This window comes from Cucurbita moschata, unplaced genomic scaffold (assembly GCF_002738365.1).
Source record: "Cucurbita moschata cultivar Rifu unplaced genomic scaffold, Cmos_1.0 Cmo_Scf00023, whole genome shotgun sequence".
Taxonomy (NCBI): Eukaryota; Viridiplantae; Streptophyta; class Magnoliopsida; order Cucurbitales; family Cucurbitaceae; genus Cucurbita; species Cucurbita moschata.
The window spans coordinates 820,299-836,766 of NW_019268539.1; the positions used below are offsets into that span (position 1 = coordinate 820,299).

Sequence of the window (16,468 nt, forward strand, 5' to 3'; positions counted from 1 at the left end):
TCTATCAGTGGTATGGCCATGAATGTAGGTTCCTCTCGTGCGAGTCCCCTTTTCAGTTGTATGGCCGAGATCATTTGAAGATTACCTGGTTGCTTGATGCTTGCAGGTATTACTGTGGGGTTACGGTCGATGATCACCAAGCATCTTGCCAATGGCATTGGGATGACCTTGTGTTCTAGGAGGAACTCCATCCCAAGTACCACGTCGAAGTCGTCCATGCGAACCACGACAAGGTCTAGCTCTCCAGTCCAATCCCCTATTTTGAAGGGGACTCTCTTGGAAACTCCCACAATAGGCAAGGCCTCGGAGTTGACAGCTTTCATTTTCCCCGGGTCTTTTCCTATGGTGAGTCCCAATCTTCTGGCTTCTTGATCAGCAATGAAGTTGTGGGTTGCTCCAGAGTCTATCAGAGTGCTCTTGCTCGGTTGAGAGTTTATTGTGGCATCTACGAACATGAGCCCTTTCTCTATTACCTCCTTCGGTTCGACTTTCCGTTGGAGGGCTGACAAGAATTTGAGTGCGCCCATTCGGGGGTTGTCGTGATCTTCCTTCTTGTCTAGCAAAGTCTCGACCCTTGCTTCATTGCTCTCTTGAATGGACACTTGAAGTGCAGTGAGAGAGGCCCGATGAGGACAGTATGATACTTTGTGGGGGCCTTTACACAGCATGCATTGCAAAGGTGTCGTCGGGTGGTTCTTTTGATGGTAATGCCCTCGAGAAGTCCCCGCTTGATTGTTCTGAGGAGGTCTATCCGTCCATCCATTCGGTCTGTTGGGACTTCCATTTCGCTGGCCTGGTGGTCTGTATGGTTTGCCCCCATTGTTTGGGGCTGGTGTCGCTCTTCTTTGGGATCCTGCTTCGTTCCCACAGTCTACGAGTCTCTCGGCGCAGGCCATTGCGGCAGCTAGGGTTTGGACCCTGTTCTCATGTATCTTTGTTTTGGCCCACGGCTGTAGACCATTTATAAAGAAAAACACCTTGTCCTTCTCTGCTGTGCCCCTGATATCCAACATCAGGGTTGAGAACTGTTTGACGTAGTCCCGTATGTTTCCAGTGTGTTTCAGGGCTACTATTTTCTCCATTGCTATATGCCCTGCGTTTTCGGGGAGGAATTGTTCCCTCAACTCTCTCTTGAGGTCCTCCCATGAGTCGATGGTGCACAATCCATCCTTGATGTCTTGCACCTTCGTACGCCACCACAGTTTGGCGTCGTCTACGAGATACATCGCGGCTACAGTCACCTTCTTGTCGTCGGTACAAGCCGTTGTGGCTTTGAAGTACAACTCGTTGTCGACATGATCTCGGTCTGTATGACGTTACGGAGCTAACAAAGCTCTGATACCACTTGACACAATCGCGCTTTCGAAGGCAGCGGACTAGCGATTGTGCGGCACTCACTTTCCAGCGACAAGTGAGTTAAGCCTATTTGTTCTTGCGTCACCTACGGCCAAGCGACGTACGGTCGAGCCTCTAGCCTCGGTTTTAAAAGAAGGTTTTAGAAAACGAGGAGAGAGAGAGATTTTAGAAAGAGAGATTTTAGAAAGAGACGTTATATAAGCAAGCAAGAGAAAGATAACAACGGCTTAGCATATATAACCTTGGGTAGGGAGAAGTTGACGACTAGTCATATCCCCTATAGTACATTCTGGGCCATTTTAGTTTTGGCAGGCTTAGACATGATATTTTTGAGGTGTCATACGCTTTAGAATTACAAAAGGGAAAACACTAGAATGAAAGGACATGACAAGGGTTTGGCTTGTCATGGGCATGCGGCCATGGGCAACATGCCCTGGACAAGTATGACCGTGACACTCCCCTCACCCCCAGCCCCATCGCGCGCTCCCCCGCACATGCCCCCGACCGCACTCCTGCACGCGGCGCCAAAAACTTAGACTCGTTTTAAATCGGGACAAGTGCACCATTTTAAGGGTGAAAATGGATCAAATCAGACCCATTTTGGGTATAAATTTGAGAGTTTGTTTTTGTAAAAAATAAAAAATTTTGATTATCAATAGGCTTTTCTTTCTCCCCTTCTTCATTTCAGGCTTTCACATCCTTTACCTTCACCTTCTTCCTTCTTCCCCACAGATAACGGCTTCTGTGACAGAACAGTATCAGCACAGTGAACAAAATCGCATGCCTTTTCTTCTCCCTCTCAAATCTGATTTCGAATTTGATCCTACCTATTTTCAGCTGTACGAATTCTCTCATGACTACGAACATATCATTTTCGGATTTCGATTGTTACAAGGTTGCTCCGGTGTCGTTTTCTTCACCCTGCGCCTGCCCCTCCCGTCCTTCGTTCTGTAAGCCATTTCCTCGCCCTCGATCCTCATTGGAATTCAATCGCTTGCGTTTTGTCCTACATGGCCAAAAGGGCCTGCTCAGAATTAGCAAGAGCAGCAGTTTGGCGAGACGCCACATAGTAGCTGTGGCACATGCCGAGCCCGACCGGATTGACGGGAAAGAGCCCGAAGAGGTACGTTGGATTCTGTGATATTCGTTGTAAGATTGGTACATTGCTGTTCGAATTTGGGTTTTATTTGTTTGTTTGTTTGTTTATCGTTTGTGTAAGAGTTGGAAGTGGATGATTCTATTGGGTAAAGGTTGATGATTTTGGTGCTAAATTGAATAGCACAGGGTAGCTCTTACACGGTGTGGAGAAGCATATTTGGTGGGTAGGGGTATTGATTTATTAATTTGCTTGTTTCAATGTAGAGTTTGATGCATGATGGATGTTGGAGGCCAGTATTGGTCTAGTTAGAAACTACTAGTCATATCTGAAATATGTGGTTAGAATTGGGGATAAATCGTTGCATTATTTTTCAATTTGGAGAGATTCAAGGTTTATTTATAATTTATCTGTAGCAGCTAAGTTGGAATTGGATTTCTTTCTAAGCAGTAAATTACTACGTTTGGGGAATATATTAGTCTGTGAATTTTGGTCATTTTGTGAGCTTGAGTATTAAACGCATATATATAGATGCCCTTGTGGCTCAAACAACGGTTTTGTACCTAGCCAAGTTAATGTTGTGAGCATTTCTTGTATCAAATTAATTACTGAACTGCCTATTTTATAGGAGGTTGAGGGAGGTCAACAGTTATCATTTCAAGAGGATCCAATCTCAGAACAGCAACATAAAAAAAGTCAATTGAAGAAACGCATTGTTTTTGGGCTTGGCATTGGAATAACTGGAGGTATTATAGTAATGGCTGGAGGATGGGTATTCACCGTGGCTGTTGCTGCATGTATTTTTGTTGGTGCCCGTGAGTATTTTGAATTGGTCAGAAGCCGTGGGATCACCGCAGGAATGACACCCCCACCTCGATATGTTTCACGAATTTGCTCAGTTATTTGTGCTCTCATGCCCATTCTTTGCTTGTACGACTAGTCTCAGTCTCAATATTATTACTCTTTCACAAATATAGGAAATTTTCATGGCATAAGAATTTTTAATTGCTTTACGCTTTCATTATGAATCTTTAACTCATACTTTCTTTATTTTTCTGTACTGGAGAAGATTGCAGTAGTATTCACATTTCCTTGCCTGTTAAAACTTTCCTTTTGGAGAATACTCATGATTTGATTTTAATATTGTAGAATGACAGTTTAGATGATCTTATTAATCTACTACCTCATCACACTCATGATTAATTTGAATTGCACATATTGTTAATCTGTAGTGGAACTATCTTTATTGGATGAAAAATTAGATATTATGAAAGATTATTTTCTTATACTTTGAAACAGTTGCAGGCTTTTTTAAATGGATTGCAATTTTCTTTAGCTCTATGGCTATTAGATTTTTGTCTATATTGATATAATTTTCTATTTTCCATTTGATAGTGGTAGCTGCTCCCATTGAGTATAATGATGTCTGGGCTTCTTCTTCTAAGCTGATCCTTCAATCAATTCAATGCATAACTCCCATTGTGGAGATTACCAAGGTGTCGAGTTTGTGGGGGGAAGGTTTTCAGCCGCTTGCCCTTGAGGTTGTGCTGGGCTGCTATATCCTTTGCCTAATCTCTTAGAAATTCCTGTGAATGGCTACCCTCTGGACAATTGACAATCTCGAAGAGCTTTCTTTCTTCTGTGGACCTCCAAAATGTGCTCGTCAAGTCTTGTGATGAAACCCCTAATGCTGGTCAGAGAAAACAAATTGGTCTTGGAAAGAAGAGGGGTATGGGGAGTAAGCAAGTAAGTGTGTTGAGCAATCTGAAGTGCACAATCAATTATGATTGTAGGAAGGCTTCTTAAGAAGCTAAGGCTGCAGGAGTTTCACAATGAAAGTGCTATCTTGGAATGTTGGTGGGGTTAGGGGGTGGGGTAAAAGAAGGTAGGTGAAGAAACTCTTACTCTCAGATATAATTAATCTAACTAAACCTAAACGGTCCTCATATTGTCAGGAGTTGGTTAAAAGTCGTTGGGGAAAGGTTAATGTAGAATGGACTGAACTTGAGTTAATAGGTGCCTCAGAAGCATTCTCATTGTCTCGGATGGTCGAATGTTTAAGGCCTTTCAGATTGATTTGGAGGTTTATTGACTATATTGAGTGGAATTTGACCTTCATTGAAAGCCTTGGAGTGGCTATTAAAGTTCAAATTGATCACTGTGGTCTCATTTCAAGCGAGGTCAGAATCACAGACAGAGGTCATGCTTTTACTGCCAAGTTGTTTCATCCCAAGATTGTTACTTGTTGGTTGGATAAGTGGTTGAAATCCACAGTGGGTTTCTGCTAGATGTTGGAGAAAAGTTCTACAGTTGCAGAAGCAGGTTGGGTCCAAGTCCAATGGATGAATGGAGGGTGAAGGATGGGTTTCTTGTCTTGTGGTTGATTTTGTACTCTAGGGCTCTGTGTTTGCAAGGTAAAGAAAAAGGAGACGGTATGATCAGAGAATTTATTTTTGGTGATACAGGCCCCTAAAGCCCATTACCTTTAATGAATTGTCCTTCTTCTCTCATGGGCGAGGTTGTGATTAGTTTTGATACTTCATTTTCAAGTCAAGATAATATGAGACAGGAAAAGGAAGATGATGGGTTCTCGATAGAGGCAATGGATGATCCCCCTAAAGAATATCAGACACGTTCGACTTGAAAATGAAGATGATGGGTTCACAAATGTTCTCCTTCCTAGCAAAGACAATGCACACATCACTTTAGTGCAGGAAAAAGAGGCAGATGATGTGTGTTCATCCCTCCATTTATTAGATAATTGGTCTAAGAAGTGGAACGTGTGCATTAGACCTATCCTTTCAAAATGGAATTCAGCGTATAAGGGAAGTAAAGCAAATAAGACATGCATTAGTGAGATTGATGGGCTTTATGGTCTAGGGAAAAGGAACTAGTTGATGTGGAAAAGTGGGGCACAATCCGGGAATGGATGATGTAGACTGTGAACTAGCTAAGGGTGTAGAGATTCTTTTATGAAGATTTCTCTTGAAATGTGAGAGGTTTGGGTGTGCCCTCCAAGAGAGTCCTCATTAAAAGTTACATTAAAAAAGTTGGTACGGATGTGTAATTCTTTAGGAAACGAGGCACTTGAAGATTGATTGGAGGTTGGTTAAGTCAGTCTGGTCTTCGAAACATGTTGGCTGGAAGACCCTTAATTCGGTTGGTGCTTCAGAAGGTGTGTTGATTTTGTGGAAGATACAACGTCAGTTAGTGAGTCGATGATAGGAGAGTACTCTGTCTCGATTTCCTTCTGTTTCAACGATTGTGCAAATGGTTGGATCATGGGTGTCTATGAACCTCTTTTGTATGTGGTTAGAAACGATTTTCAGCAGGAGATTTGTTATGTTGCTAGTCTTTGTTCTGGTTGTTTGTGCATGGGGTAGATTTTAATATTGTTAGATGGACATTTGAGAAGTTTTATCGTTCATTATTGAAGTCTTTAATTTGTTTGATCCTCCCATTAAGAATGGTAAACTCACTTGGTTCAGACACGGAGAAAGACCATCTAGTTGAAATATTGACAGATATCTTTTGTCTAGCGAATGGATGGGTTGATTTAAAGAAGTTTCTTTGCTTAGACAGACGTAATCCACCTCTGATCATTTTCCCATTCTCCTTAATTCGAGCTTTAAAAGATGAGGCATTCTCATTTCGTTTTGAAAATACATGGTTAAAAAACATCTCATATTTTTGGAAAATGTTGAGTGGTGGAGTTCTTTTTTTCATTAGGGTTGACCAGTGTTTGCCTTTATAGATTAAATGAAGGGTGTGAAGCAACATCTATTAAAATGGAATGCAGAGGTCTTTGTGTAGATCAAGATAAAAAACAAGTCATCCTTTCCAAGATGGACCGCTTTGACAAGGAAGAGGACAGTAATGCCCTTTCCAGTGAGAGAAATTCTGAGAGATTACAGCTGGAAGCAGAGTTACAAGTCTGGTGGCTAAGGAGTAGTGTATGTGGGCTCATTAATGCAAAATTCAGTGGTTTAAGACAAAATCAAGGCAATAAGAGATTTGAGACAACAAGACCCGCTCTCTCCCTTTCACTTCACGTTGATGGGCAATGCCTTTGCTGTTTGGTACATTATTGCACTGAAAAATGATTCGACTAGGAGTGAAGGTTAAAAGACAGCAGATGACAATTTCCCATTTGCAATATGCTAATGACACCCTTGATTTTTGCTTAGGGGACTTGTGTTCTTTGAAAATGGTGGAGGGTTATTTTCCTTTTTCTGGGCTACTTATATCTCTCCCTAAATCTTTCCAAAATCCCTCATAGGAATTAACATGGATGTTTGTGATCTTGTTTCGGTGGCAACTAGAATGCCATGCAAACTGGATTCACTTCCCATCAATTACTCGAGGATAATGGATGATTGTGATCTTTTTTTAGTGGCAACTAGAATCAGATGCAAACTTGATTCACTTTCTATCAGTTACTTGAAGAAAATGGATAATTATGATCTTGTCTTTGTGACAACTAGAATGGGATGCAAACTCAATTCACTTCCCATCAATTAATTGGGCTGAACGTTTTGAAAGGTGCAAGTCACAGCCGAAAGTGTGGTGCTGTGAGGAAGCCATTGCCTAGACATGTGTCTTCCTCAAAGGTCATAGGTCCGTATTTAATGTGCCTTTTGGGGAATCATAGGAAAATGACAATGCAAATAGGTCAAATTGTAAGTTTGGTTCTTGAAGTTTTAAAGCTATATATCTAGTTAGTCTCCGGACATAGGAAAGGAAATGGTTGAATTTACAGGGATTTCACTTTCACTCGAGTTCTAAGGATGTTTGTTTGTGGAGGCCCATTCCTCCATGTTGGGGTTTCTACTATTTATAAATAATTGTGTGTAAGTATCAGTTGTCAATATTTCATCTTTATTGTCATTAATCTTTCCTTATTTATAGTAGATTTTTCTTTTATGTAAGAGGACCTAAGTTCAAAATATTTGGATGTATAATTACATTTTATCATTTCAAAATAAGATGTTCTACCCTTTGGAGATTGGGGGTTAGGTATCAGGAACTTGAGGCGTTGGGTATCAAGAAGTTGAGAGCCTATAATAAGGTGCTCTTGGGTAAATGACTTCGGTGTTTTTATCATGAGTGTGATAACTTGCAGCATAAGGTTATTGGAAATAAGTTTGGGTCATCTTCTTTTAAATGGTTCTGGAGAGGCATTAAAGGAACTTCCAAAAACTCATGGAAAGTTAATACAGAGGCATACCCCTTCTTTTCTTCTTTTGTTCCATGTTTTGTGGGGAGGGGAGGGTAGGGATACACTTTTTTTTCGGAGGATAAGTGGTTGGGAGATAGACTCATCTGCTCTAGGTTCCCTCGTGTATACATTTATCTTCGATGAAAAAACTGTCGGTGACTGCTGTTTTATCTCGATCAGGATCTCCCTTTCACCTCTGTTGGGGTCTCAACGTCCATTGATCGATAAGAAAATTATGGATGTTGTTGATCTTCTTTCTTTACTGGGTGAGTTTCGCTGCATCCTGGGGAGGAAGGATATTTGTTTTTGGTGGCCCCATCCTTCTGATGGTTTCACATGTAATTCCTTCTTACTTTGTTTGGTTAATCCTTCATCTTTGAGTGATTCTGTCTTTGTCTCGTTATGGAAGGTGAAAATTTCCAACAAGTTAATTTTTTTTTTTTTTTTTTTTGTGTGTGTGTGTGTGTGTGTGTGTGTGTGTGTGTGTTGAAGAAGGTGCCTTCCTGATGGGACCAGGGTGTTAGATTCTTTGTAGGAGGATAGCAGAAGACCTTAATCATTTTCTTTAGAGTTGTGATTTCGCTTGCGCTATGTGGAATTGGTTCTTTGATGAGTTTGGTCTTGTTTTGGCTAGTCATAGGAGGGGTTGCAAAGAGATGATAAGGAGTTTCTCCTCCATCCTTTGTTTCACAAGAGAGTAAAAGTATTTGTGGCAAGCGGGATGTGTGCTATTTATGGGGCTTTCAGGAGAGATAAATAATATGATCTTCAGAGGGGTTGAGAGATCTTTGAGTGATGTTTGGTCCATTGTTAGATTTCATGTTTCCTTAGGTCCATTGTTGATCCATTAGGTCTTATATTGGTTGATTGGAGGCCTTTCTTGTAGGTTGCCTCCTTTGTGGACTCTCTTTTTTAGTATGCCCTTGTATTCTTTCATTTTTTCAGTTTATTATAAAATAAATGAATAAATAAATAATTTCCATCTGTAGAGTTGCAACAAACACTAAATTCGTATCAGTGTTTCTTATATTCATATAGGTACTTCGGTCAGCTTGATGTTACTACCACATTTTCTGCCTTCATTCTTGCAATTACATTGCTTCTACAAAGAGGCAGTCCCAGATTTTCTCAGCTGAGCAGTGCAATATTTGGGCTGTTTTATGTTGGTTATCTTCCTTGTTTCTGGGTCAAACTTCGTTGTGGTTTGGCTGTTCCAGCCATAAACACTGGCAAGTAATTTTTGCTCTTGATCTTTTTGTTTCGAATTATAAATGCACATTGATTTATCCTGTGGATGCCATCTTTGATATTAGCCTTGAATCACCAATTAATGTAAAAGCACTTTGATGGAGCTAGAAGAAACAAAATATGTACTTGTATTGATTTTAATCAGAAGTTACATGGTTCATAGATATTTGGAAGGTTCAGTTTTCTCCCAGTGGCTACAAAATCAGCATCAGCTTCCTACTCATAATATGCCTTCCTTCCTCTGTGTCATACTGCCTTTCCATCCTATTTTCTAAAAGAAAAGTGAAATTCATTGAGGTTAAATTAATTATTGAATTTGTAACTTAAAATTCAATCATTTTAGTCTGGTTCTTTTGAAGTAAATATAGTATTTGAAATCCATTATGATTTAAAATTCCTTCAAATCCTGTGGAAACAGGGAAAAAAATAGATATGAATTCCTCTCTTCTTCAAACATCCAACGTGATTTGAACAATTACCATCTCTAAGCCTGACCCTTCATAGAAGAAATGCAGGATTTTCCTAATCCTGAACTGGATCATGATGTGCAATTTACTTCTCAAGAGGCTGGTGAAACTGTAGATAACCTTTAGGATCTTACCTTCGCCCCTCAGAACAATGTTTTATGGATCACACTTTTAATGGGGGGTAATTCTAATAATTTCTTGCACGTAGAATTTTTGTAATTGTGTTTTACAGCTTTCTTGTGCAAGTAGGAAGTCCCATAGTTTTGTTGTTAGTTTCACATTTGTATGCTCTTGTAGCTTCTATTTTCAGGTGTTTTTATCATGTTATACTTTCTTACTAGATCATGCTCTTTGGCAGAAATAGGAGCAAGATGGCCATTTCTTCTTGGAGGCCAAGCTCATTGGACTGTTGGCCTTGTTGCAACCTTGATTTCTATGAGCAGTATAATTGCAGCTGATACATATGCTTTTCTTGGTGGCAAGGTAAGTTCCTCTTCTATCTTCCATGATGTGTATGGTACTTCATTGCAATTATCTCTTGGAAGTTATTATTGAGAATTGTCCTCTTTTCATTATTTCAATGAAAAGTTTTATTTCCTTTTATTAAAAAAATTATCTTTTAGAAGTAAATGATTGTTACTTCAGGCCAGTGAATGAGCTAAGCTATTGCGGACAGTTGCACCATGGAACCCTTGATTGTTTTGGGTGGAAAGATTTCTGTAGATTCACCAAATATATGATTAGAGAATATTGGTAGATATTGCGAGTTTCTATGGCGAATCCATGTCATGGATGGTGAGAAGAAACAAGGAGGTTTTGTTAATAGCAAGACATAAGGGAGCAATTAATCTGGAAGTTTCTCCCTCTGCAAGAAGGGAGTCTATGCAAAAAGGTTTTTGGCCATTAAACAGGACCGTGGCAGAATCTCAAAAATTCTTGGAGATGTTACCGGGTCACTACTAGATTGCACGAAACCAACAATTTAATTCAGATAATGGAATGGATGCCGTGGAAGACAGGAATGCAGAGATTCCGCATAGGCAAGAGCCTATGCAGGCTCGACCAGGCCAATCAAATACATGCCTAACTGTAAAAGGTTGACAAAGCACTCAAACTCGCATGTAACCATTGTGGGGCACTCTCAGCCCAATAAAAAACATTACCTGTAGCATCCTATTGAGAATTGTAAGTATTATTTGTTAGATACGGATATTAAATATATGGAAATTCAATGTTTGGAATTTAAATATTTGGAATATCAAATATCATATTTGATATTCTGAATATGTAAATTCCAAATGTTTAATTTCCATATATTTAATATCTGTGATTGATAGAAGAGTTCATGGAGAGAGATTTTAGAGAGAAGGAGGGGGTGTGAGTGAGAGTCGAGGGGCACCGCACCCTTTCGGTGAAGGTAGAGTGCAAGGGCTTCTCCTTTTGCTTGTACAAGAAAGGAAAGAAGATGGAGGTAGAGGAAAGATGTAGAGGGGTTTCGTCGAAGGTTAGACTTAGTCTGGCTAGTGTAGCTTGGGTCAGAGACTGTACTAGGGCCATTGCTGATTGTCTTGAGTTGGCTCTGTTCTTCAGGACAAGGAGATGCCTCGAAGCTTTTATTTGGGTCCAACTAGTGGAGAACCAGAGGGGTAGGCGTTGTGTTGTGTTGTGTTGGTGGAACCATTTAAGGGGAGAAGATACTCGTTAATCATTCCAAAGGAGGAAGCAGCATGGGGGTGATTTTTGGTGATTGTTGGTGAGGGACTCTGAGTAGGTTGCTTCTGAATGTTTTGGTCATAGTTTGGCGCACTTTGAAAAGTAACTCATTGCCCCCTTCTAGGTTGACAGAGTCCTTCGCATAAATGGTTATTGGTCACGGAAAATGGTTGAATCAGGTGGAGACTAGAGGAGATAAAGATGATGTTATTCTGTTCGATGTGTCAAAACGTGTGTTGGCTGTGAGAGAGAGTGCCAAAGACTTGTGGGAGAGAATTGAAAAGGGGATCAAAAATTGGTTTGGGGTTGAGCTTTATTTGAGTTCGTTTTGTGGAAATATGGAACTTCAGTTGTGTGTGGATGATTCACAAAAAAGGAAAGTTCACTAAACTTTGGATAGGGCAATTTTTATTGTAAGTTTAAGCTTGTTGCGATGGATCTCGTGAAAGGTAGTGGAGAGTGTTGCCTTCAGTTCTCAAAAGGCTGGGTGGAAATTTTGAATATTCCTCCTCAGCTGGATGACGACGTGCATTGTTTCTAAGCTAGCAGATATATGTGGCGGGCTGGTTGGGGGAGATTGTTGATGCGGTGTTGGGTTTAGATTGGAGGGAGGAGTTGAGAGTTCAAGTTAATGGAAGAGGTGGTGGCTTCATTCCTCATGGTTGCTTTTTAAACTATGGAGTTGATTTTCTGGTGAGATTTGTCTTGTTGGTTGTGTTTGGTGGTGATGATGGAGCCGGAGAGGACATCACGCTGCTAAAGTCGGCTTTTGTTGGCAGGTGTGTTTGTTAACGTGGAAAAAGTTCTGCCAAAAAGGCAAATATTTTCTTTTTTCGGCTTCAAAACGTTTTTTTTTTACCTAATGACAGCAACTTTCATGAAGGAAAAAAAAAAAAAAAAGAAAAAGAAAAGAAAGAATACAAGGGCACACAAAAAATGAAGACCCCAATTAAAGAAAGGAGCTCCAACTATACAAAATAGCGCCTCAACAATAATTACAAAAGAGCTTCAAAATTAAAGCCTAAAAAGAAAAATAAAATCTATCGAGCCCTCTCCAGCCATCTAAGCAAGGGTCCATGTAAAACTTATTAGGTAATGAACTTCACTTTCCTCAAAATCTTAATCCTTGATAGAGTAGGAAAATTGACTCACATCAAGAAGAGTTCTAGAAACTACGAAAAAAGGATTGGTAAGAAAAACCATTCGAAGGGTTGGGACTCCACACTCGAACACCCCTTCTCTCAAGCCTAAAAATGACCCACCCAAGCAAGGCCAAGAGAGGGACAACATTCATCACTTTTCTATCAGTCAAAGAGCAACGAAACCTAAACGTAAAAGAAACTGAGCTCTCGACTAGACCAAAAATTCAAACATTTTGAAAGGATGATAAATACTGTTGCAAGTCTAAATTAGCTTGTTATTTTTTTTTGTTTAATTTTGGAGAATTACATGTCTCTTTTATAGCTTTTACAGGGAGAAAGACCAACTAAATCTAAATGAATAGATGATCCAAATACATCTGAATAGATACTAGGTAATCTAAATATCTCTAGATAATAGGTAAAAAAACAATTTCATTGATGATTGAAATTTACAAAAGGGATATAATATCCATGGTGTTTATAAAAACCCTTCCGAATTTGCAATGAGGGAGATATAACTATAGGAAGTAAAAATATTAGACAGTTTACACCAAGATATAGCTTGGTAAACGACATTGTTGAAAATTTTGTATAAGTTTGTCTTTTCTGTGAATATTCTCTGATTTCTTTCCACAGATTCCAAAAGAAAGCCATGATGATGTTTTTCTGTAGTAGGGTTTTTGCATTCTTGAAAGGGTGATACGTTAAGGCTATGTCCAACAGATTCTTTACCTCCCTAGGAAATGTGAGATGCCATCCGAATATATTGAGAATCGTCAGTCCAGAAATTTTGAGCGTATGTGCATTCCATAAGTAAGTGGCTTTGTGAGTTCTCTTTCTTGCATATGGACACCAATTTGGAGAAAGAGTGATGTATGACATTCTTTTTTTATGATTTTCACTTGTGCGTAATGGCTTTATGCGCTATTTCCCAAAGGAAGAACTTCACTTTTTTAGGATGATGTCCTTTCCATACTGTCTTTGCTAGCATGAAATTTATTGCTCCTACTTTTTCCCCTGTTCATCATCAAAGATTTTGTAGAGAAGACCCCGTCAGTGCTGGGGAGCCAAGTCAGTGAGTCTGCTCTCCCAAGCCCTTAACATTCCACGAGATAATAATTATAAGAGGTATTGACCTCCCAATTGTGACTTGCTTGATTTCTCATAATTGCTGTTTGAAAGGAGACCAACAATCTCTCTGGTCAATTTACTCGGTTTCTTGGCCATAGTGGGCTTCTTTTTCCTAGATGGAATAGCCATGATGCACATGTGGTGTTCTTTTAGCCGTGATGCCAAGATTTGGATGACCATGGTTGGTGTGAGTGTCGCTGATATCAGGGTGACCTCTTCTACCTCTGTTTCATTCTGCTTTTCTTGAAAATGAGTGTCAAGCTCTGTATCTTCAAGGGTGATCTCTAGCAATGGGTGAGAGATGGAGGCCTTATCCGCGGTGGGGGATGGTGGGGCGGCGGAGGGGTAGGGGGCTAGATGCATATTCATCGTCTAATTCTTGGTCAATGCCAACAGTGGAGAATTTTGTTCCCTGAGTTAGAGGTAGAAATTGGGGCTGTTAGAGGGAGGTATAGAAGGTGGGCTGAAGCTGGGATCATTGTCAAATAGTGGGTGTGGGCCGGTTGACCTTTTCATTTGTTTTGCGCCACAAACAGAGGTAGAAAGGGTCAGGATGGAGGCGTTAGATGCTAGGCCTTCAGAGTATGGTCATTCATTTGTTTTGGATCACAAGCGGAGGAAGAAAGGGTCGGGCTGCATGTGTTAGATGTTGGGCCTTTAGAGTATGTTTGTTTGTGGGTAATGAGGAGCATTTTGAGTATTTCCTCGATGCTGATCAGCAAGGGCCGTCGTTAGTGGGTGAAGCCCCAGGAGAGGTGATTTTGCCGCCTGACCCACCAGTGGTGACCAGCTTCAATGACAATTCCTTCTTCTCTCCGCTGGTTCTCAGGGAAGGGATCAAAGATTGACCTTCTTGACTTAACTAAATTTTTTTTTCTGGTATTTGGATGCTTATATCCTCTTCCTGGGAGTACTATTCATATAGTTGCCTATCTGGTTTCATGTTATTTGGTAGTGTTGCTGCCTTGAGTAATCATTTAGCTTTTTTATTTGTATTATGTAACTATATTACATGCGCAGAAAACTACCAGTTTTGCAACTTAATAACATCTCTTGTATCCTTGAGTGGATATATTGTGACTTCTCAGTATTTTTCTGCAGGCATTTGGCAAGACCCCACTGACAAATATTAGTCCAAAAAAGACGTGGGAGGGTACTGTTATGGGCTTGGGTGGTTGTATTGCTACATCTGTCATTCTATCAAAAATTCTTTGCTGGCCGTCTTCTATGATTAGGTATGTAATTCTTCCATTATTATCAAATGTATGGCCATTATTTTCTATATTAGCTTTTCTTTGGCCACACTGACATATATATGATCTAGTACTTTGCATTAGTTTGTTGTTCATGTATGAGAACCTCATTCCCTTTTCGATTCTTCAGTAACAATGTTTATCATAAAAGGGTTTACTACATAATATCTTTAAAATGTTGGTTGATTAGAAATCAAAATTGTATCCTTGTTGAACTTCGTGATAAAAATACATAATATTGATGTAGAAATTTGGAGATGACAACTAAGGGGATGCAGGATACATCATAACAATAAGGGAATATTCTGTAAGCCATGTTTGAAGTGTAGAGATTGTATCATAAACATTCAATTTGATTAATCACTTTTCAAACTTATGAAATTGTTACAAATAAACCCTTCCATTATAATACCATCAGTGACATATGACAAACTGGACAAACGACCCTTGAACATTAAGGATTGTTACAATCAAACCTCGAACTACTATAGGATTGTTACAATTTAGCTTAAGTTTTTAATTCTACCAAATTTGAAAACATTAACTATTATGTTAGCCTTAATTTTTTTTTTTTTTGAAATCAACCTGACATAACCCTACACAAAGATGTCTCTTTGAGGTAGATCGATGGAAGAAAGTAAAAGTTTGAAGTCAATTTTTATTTCTAAAAAGTTAACCGAATGCTAAACAAAATCGACTAAACCAACAAAATCAACCCCCAATTGCATCGTCAGCTTTTGATTTGGCTTTCAGAAAATTGATTTTGATATTAATTTTGTTTTTTTCATCGATATAATAGTTCAATGTTAATCCTTGCCGAAGAAAAACATTGGATCAAGGTTGTGTAGCTGAAGAGCAAGGGTGGGTTAAACAAGGATCCCCCGCCAAAAAAAGAAAAGAAAAAAAGAAAAAAAAGAAAGACGAGAGTTCATTGAACTCTAATGGACATTAATAATTGGATCCAATTCTATCCTTCAAAAGCCTAACACCATGGTAGGAAATATCTGGATCAAACTGTCCAAAGGAAATATCTCATGTTCTCTTAGCATATATATGCGTCATCCATGTCATCCATGTATGGAAATATCTGGATCAAACTTTCCAAAGGAAGTCCAATAATACCATGGTAGTCTTTATGCATATCTTTTTGCTGCCTCCAATTAGGATTTGAAAATTATCTTGTGCCTTTAGGCTTATGCAGGTTCTTTATTGCAAGATTTTCTTCAGGGTTTGCAAGTGCAATATAATTGCCAAGTGAACATGGACTTTGATGACTAGTTAATTTGATTCTATAGGGCTGATTTTTTTAGTCCTTCAGTGTAGTTTTCTACTGTAATTGCTCATCATAAAAATGTTGCAGTCAACTGATGATCTCCATGGTTCCATAAAGTAATTGACATGCGTTTGAAATGTTTACTGGACAGTGCAATAGCTTTTGGATTTCTCAATTTTTTGGGTTCTGTTTTTGGTGATCTTACTGAATCAATGATAAAACGTGATGCTGGTGTCAAGGATTCTGGATCTTTAATCCCTGGACATGGTAAATTCCATTTCCTCATGGTCAACATCTATGATGTATTAATTTTGTATTTTGTGGTACAAGCTTAATATCTCGAGCTGTTTTTTACTGGCTTTCATATAGTTTTAATTCTTGTAGTGTTTTTTTAGCTAAGCTTTGACTGTCTTAACTTGGTTGGTTCATTATAGGGTCTAGTAAAATGGTTAGGCTTGTGAAAATAAGTATGGGGGCTGACACATTTTAATGTCTCCCTTTAGGCTCACGAATCCAATTGTTTGGGGTCTAATTTTTTTTTTTTTTTTTTTTTTTTTTTTTTTTTTTTTTT

General features: G+C 39.3%; 1 protein-coding gene across 1 annotated transcript in view; it reads left to right on the top strand.

Annotated features, from left to right (window-relative positions):
• Positions 1 to 2,011: 2,011 nt before the first annotated feature.
• The window catches only part of LOC111460415 (phosphatidate cytidylyltransferase 4, chloroplastic), a 16,751-nt gene continuing 2,294 nt past the window's right edge, over positions 2,012 to 16,468 (top strand). Inside the window, exons 1-6 of the mRNA XM_023103669.1 lie at positions 2,012 to 2,479; positions 3,081 to 3,382; positions 8,709 to 8,899; positions 9,744 to 9,868; positions 14,473 to 14,606; positions 16,049 to 16,164. Of these exons, the coding sequence (XP_022959437.1) occupies positions 2,210 to 2,479; positions 3,081 to 3,382; positions 8,709 to 8,899; positions 9,744 to 9,868; positions 14,473 to 14,606; positions 16,049 to 16,164 (1,138 nt within the window). The 5' untranslated portion in view covers positions 2,012 to 2,209. The remainder of the gene's footprint in view (positions 2,480 to 3,080; positions 3,383 to 8,708; positions 8,900 to 9,743; positions 9,869 to 14,472; positions 14,607 to 16,048; positions 16,165 to 16,468) is intronic.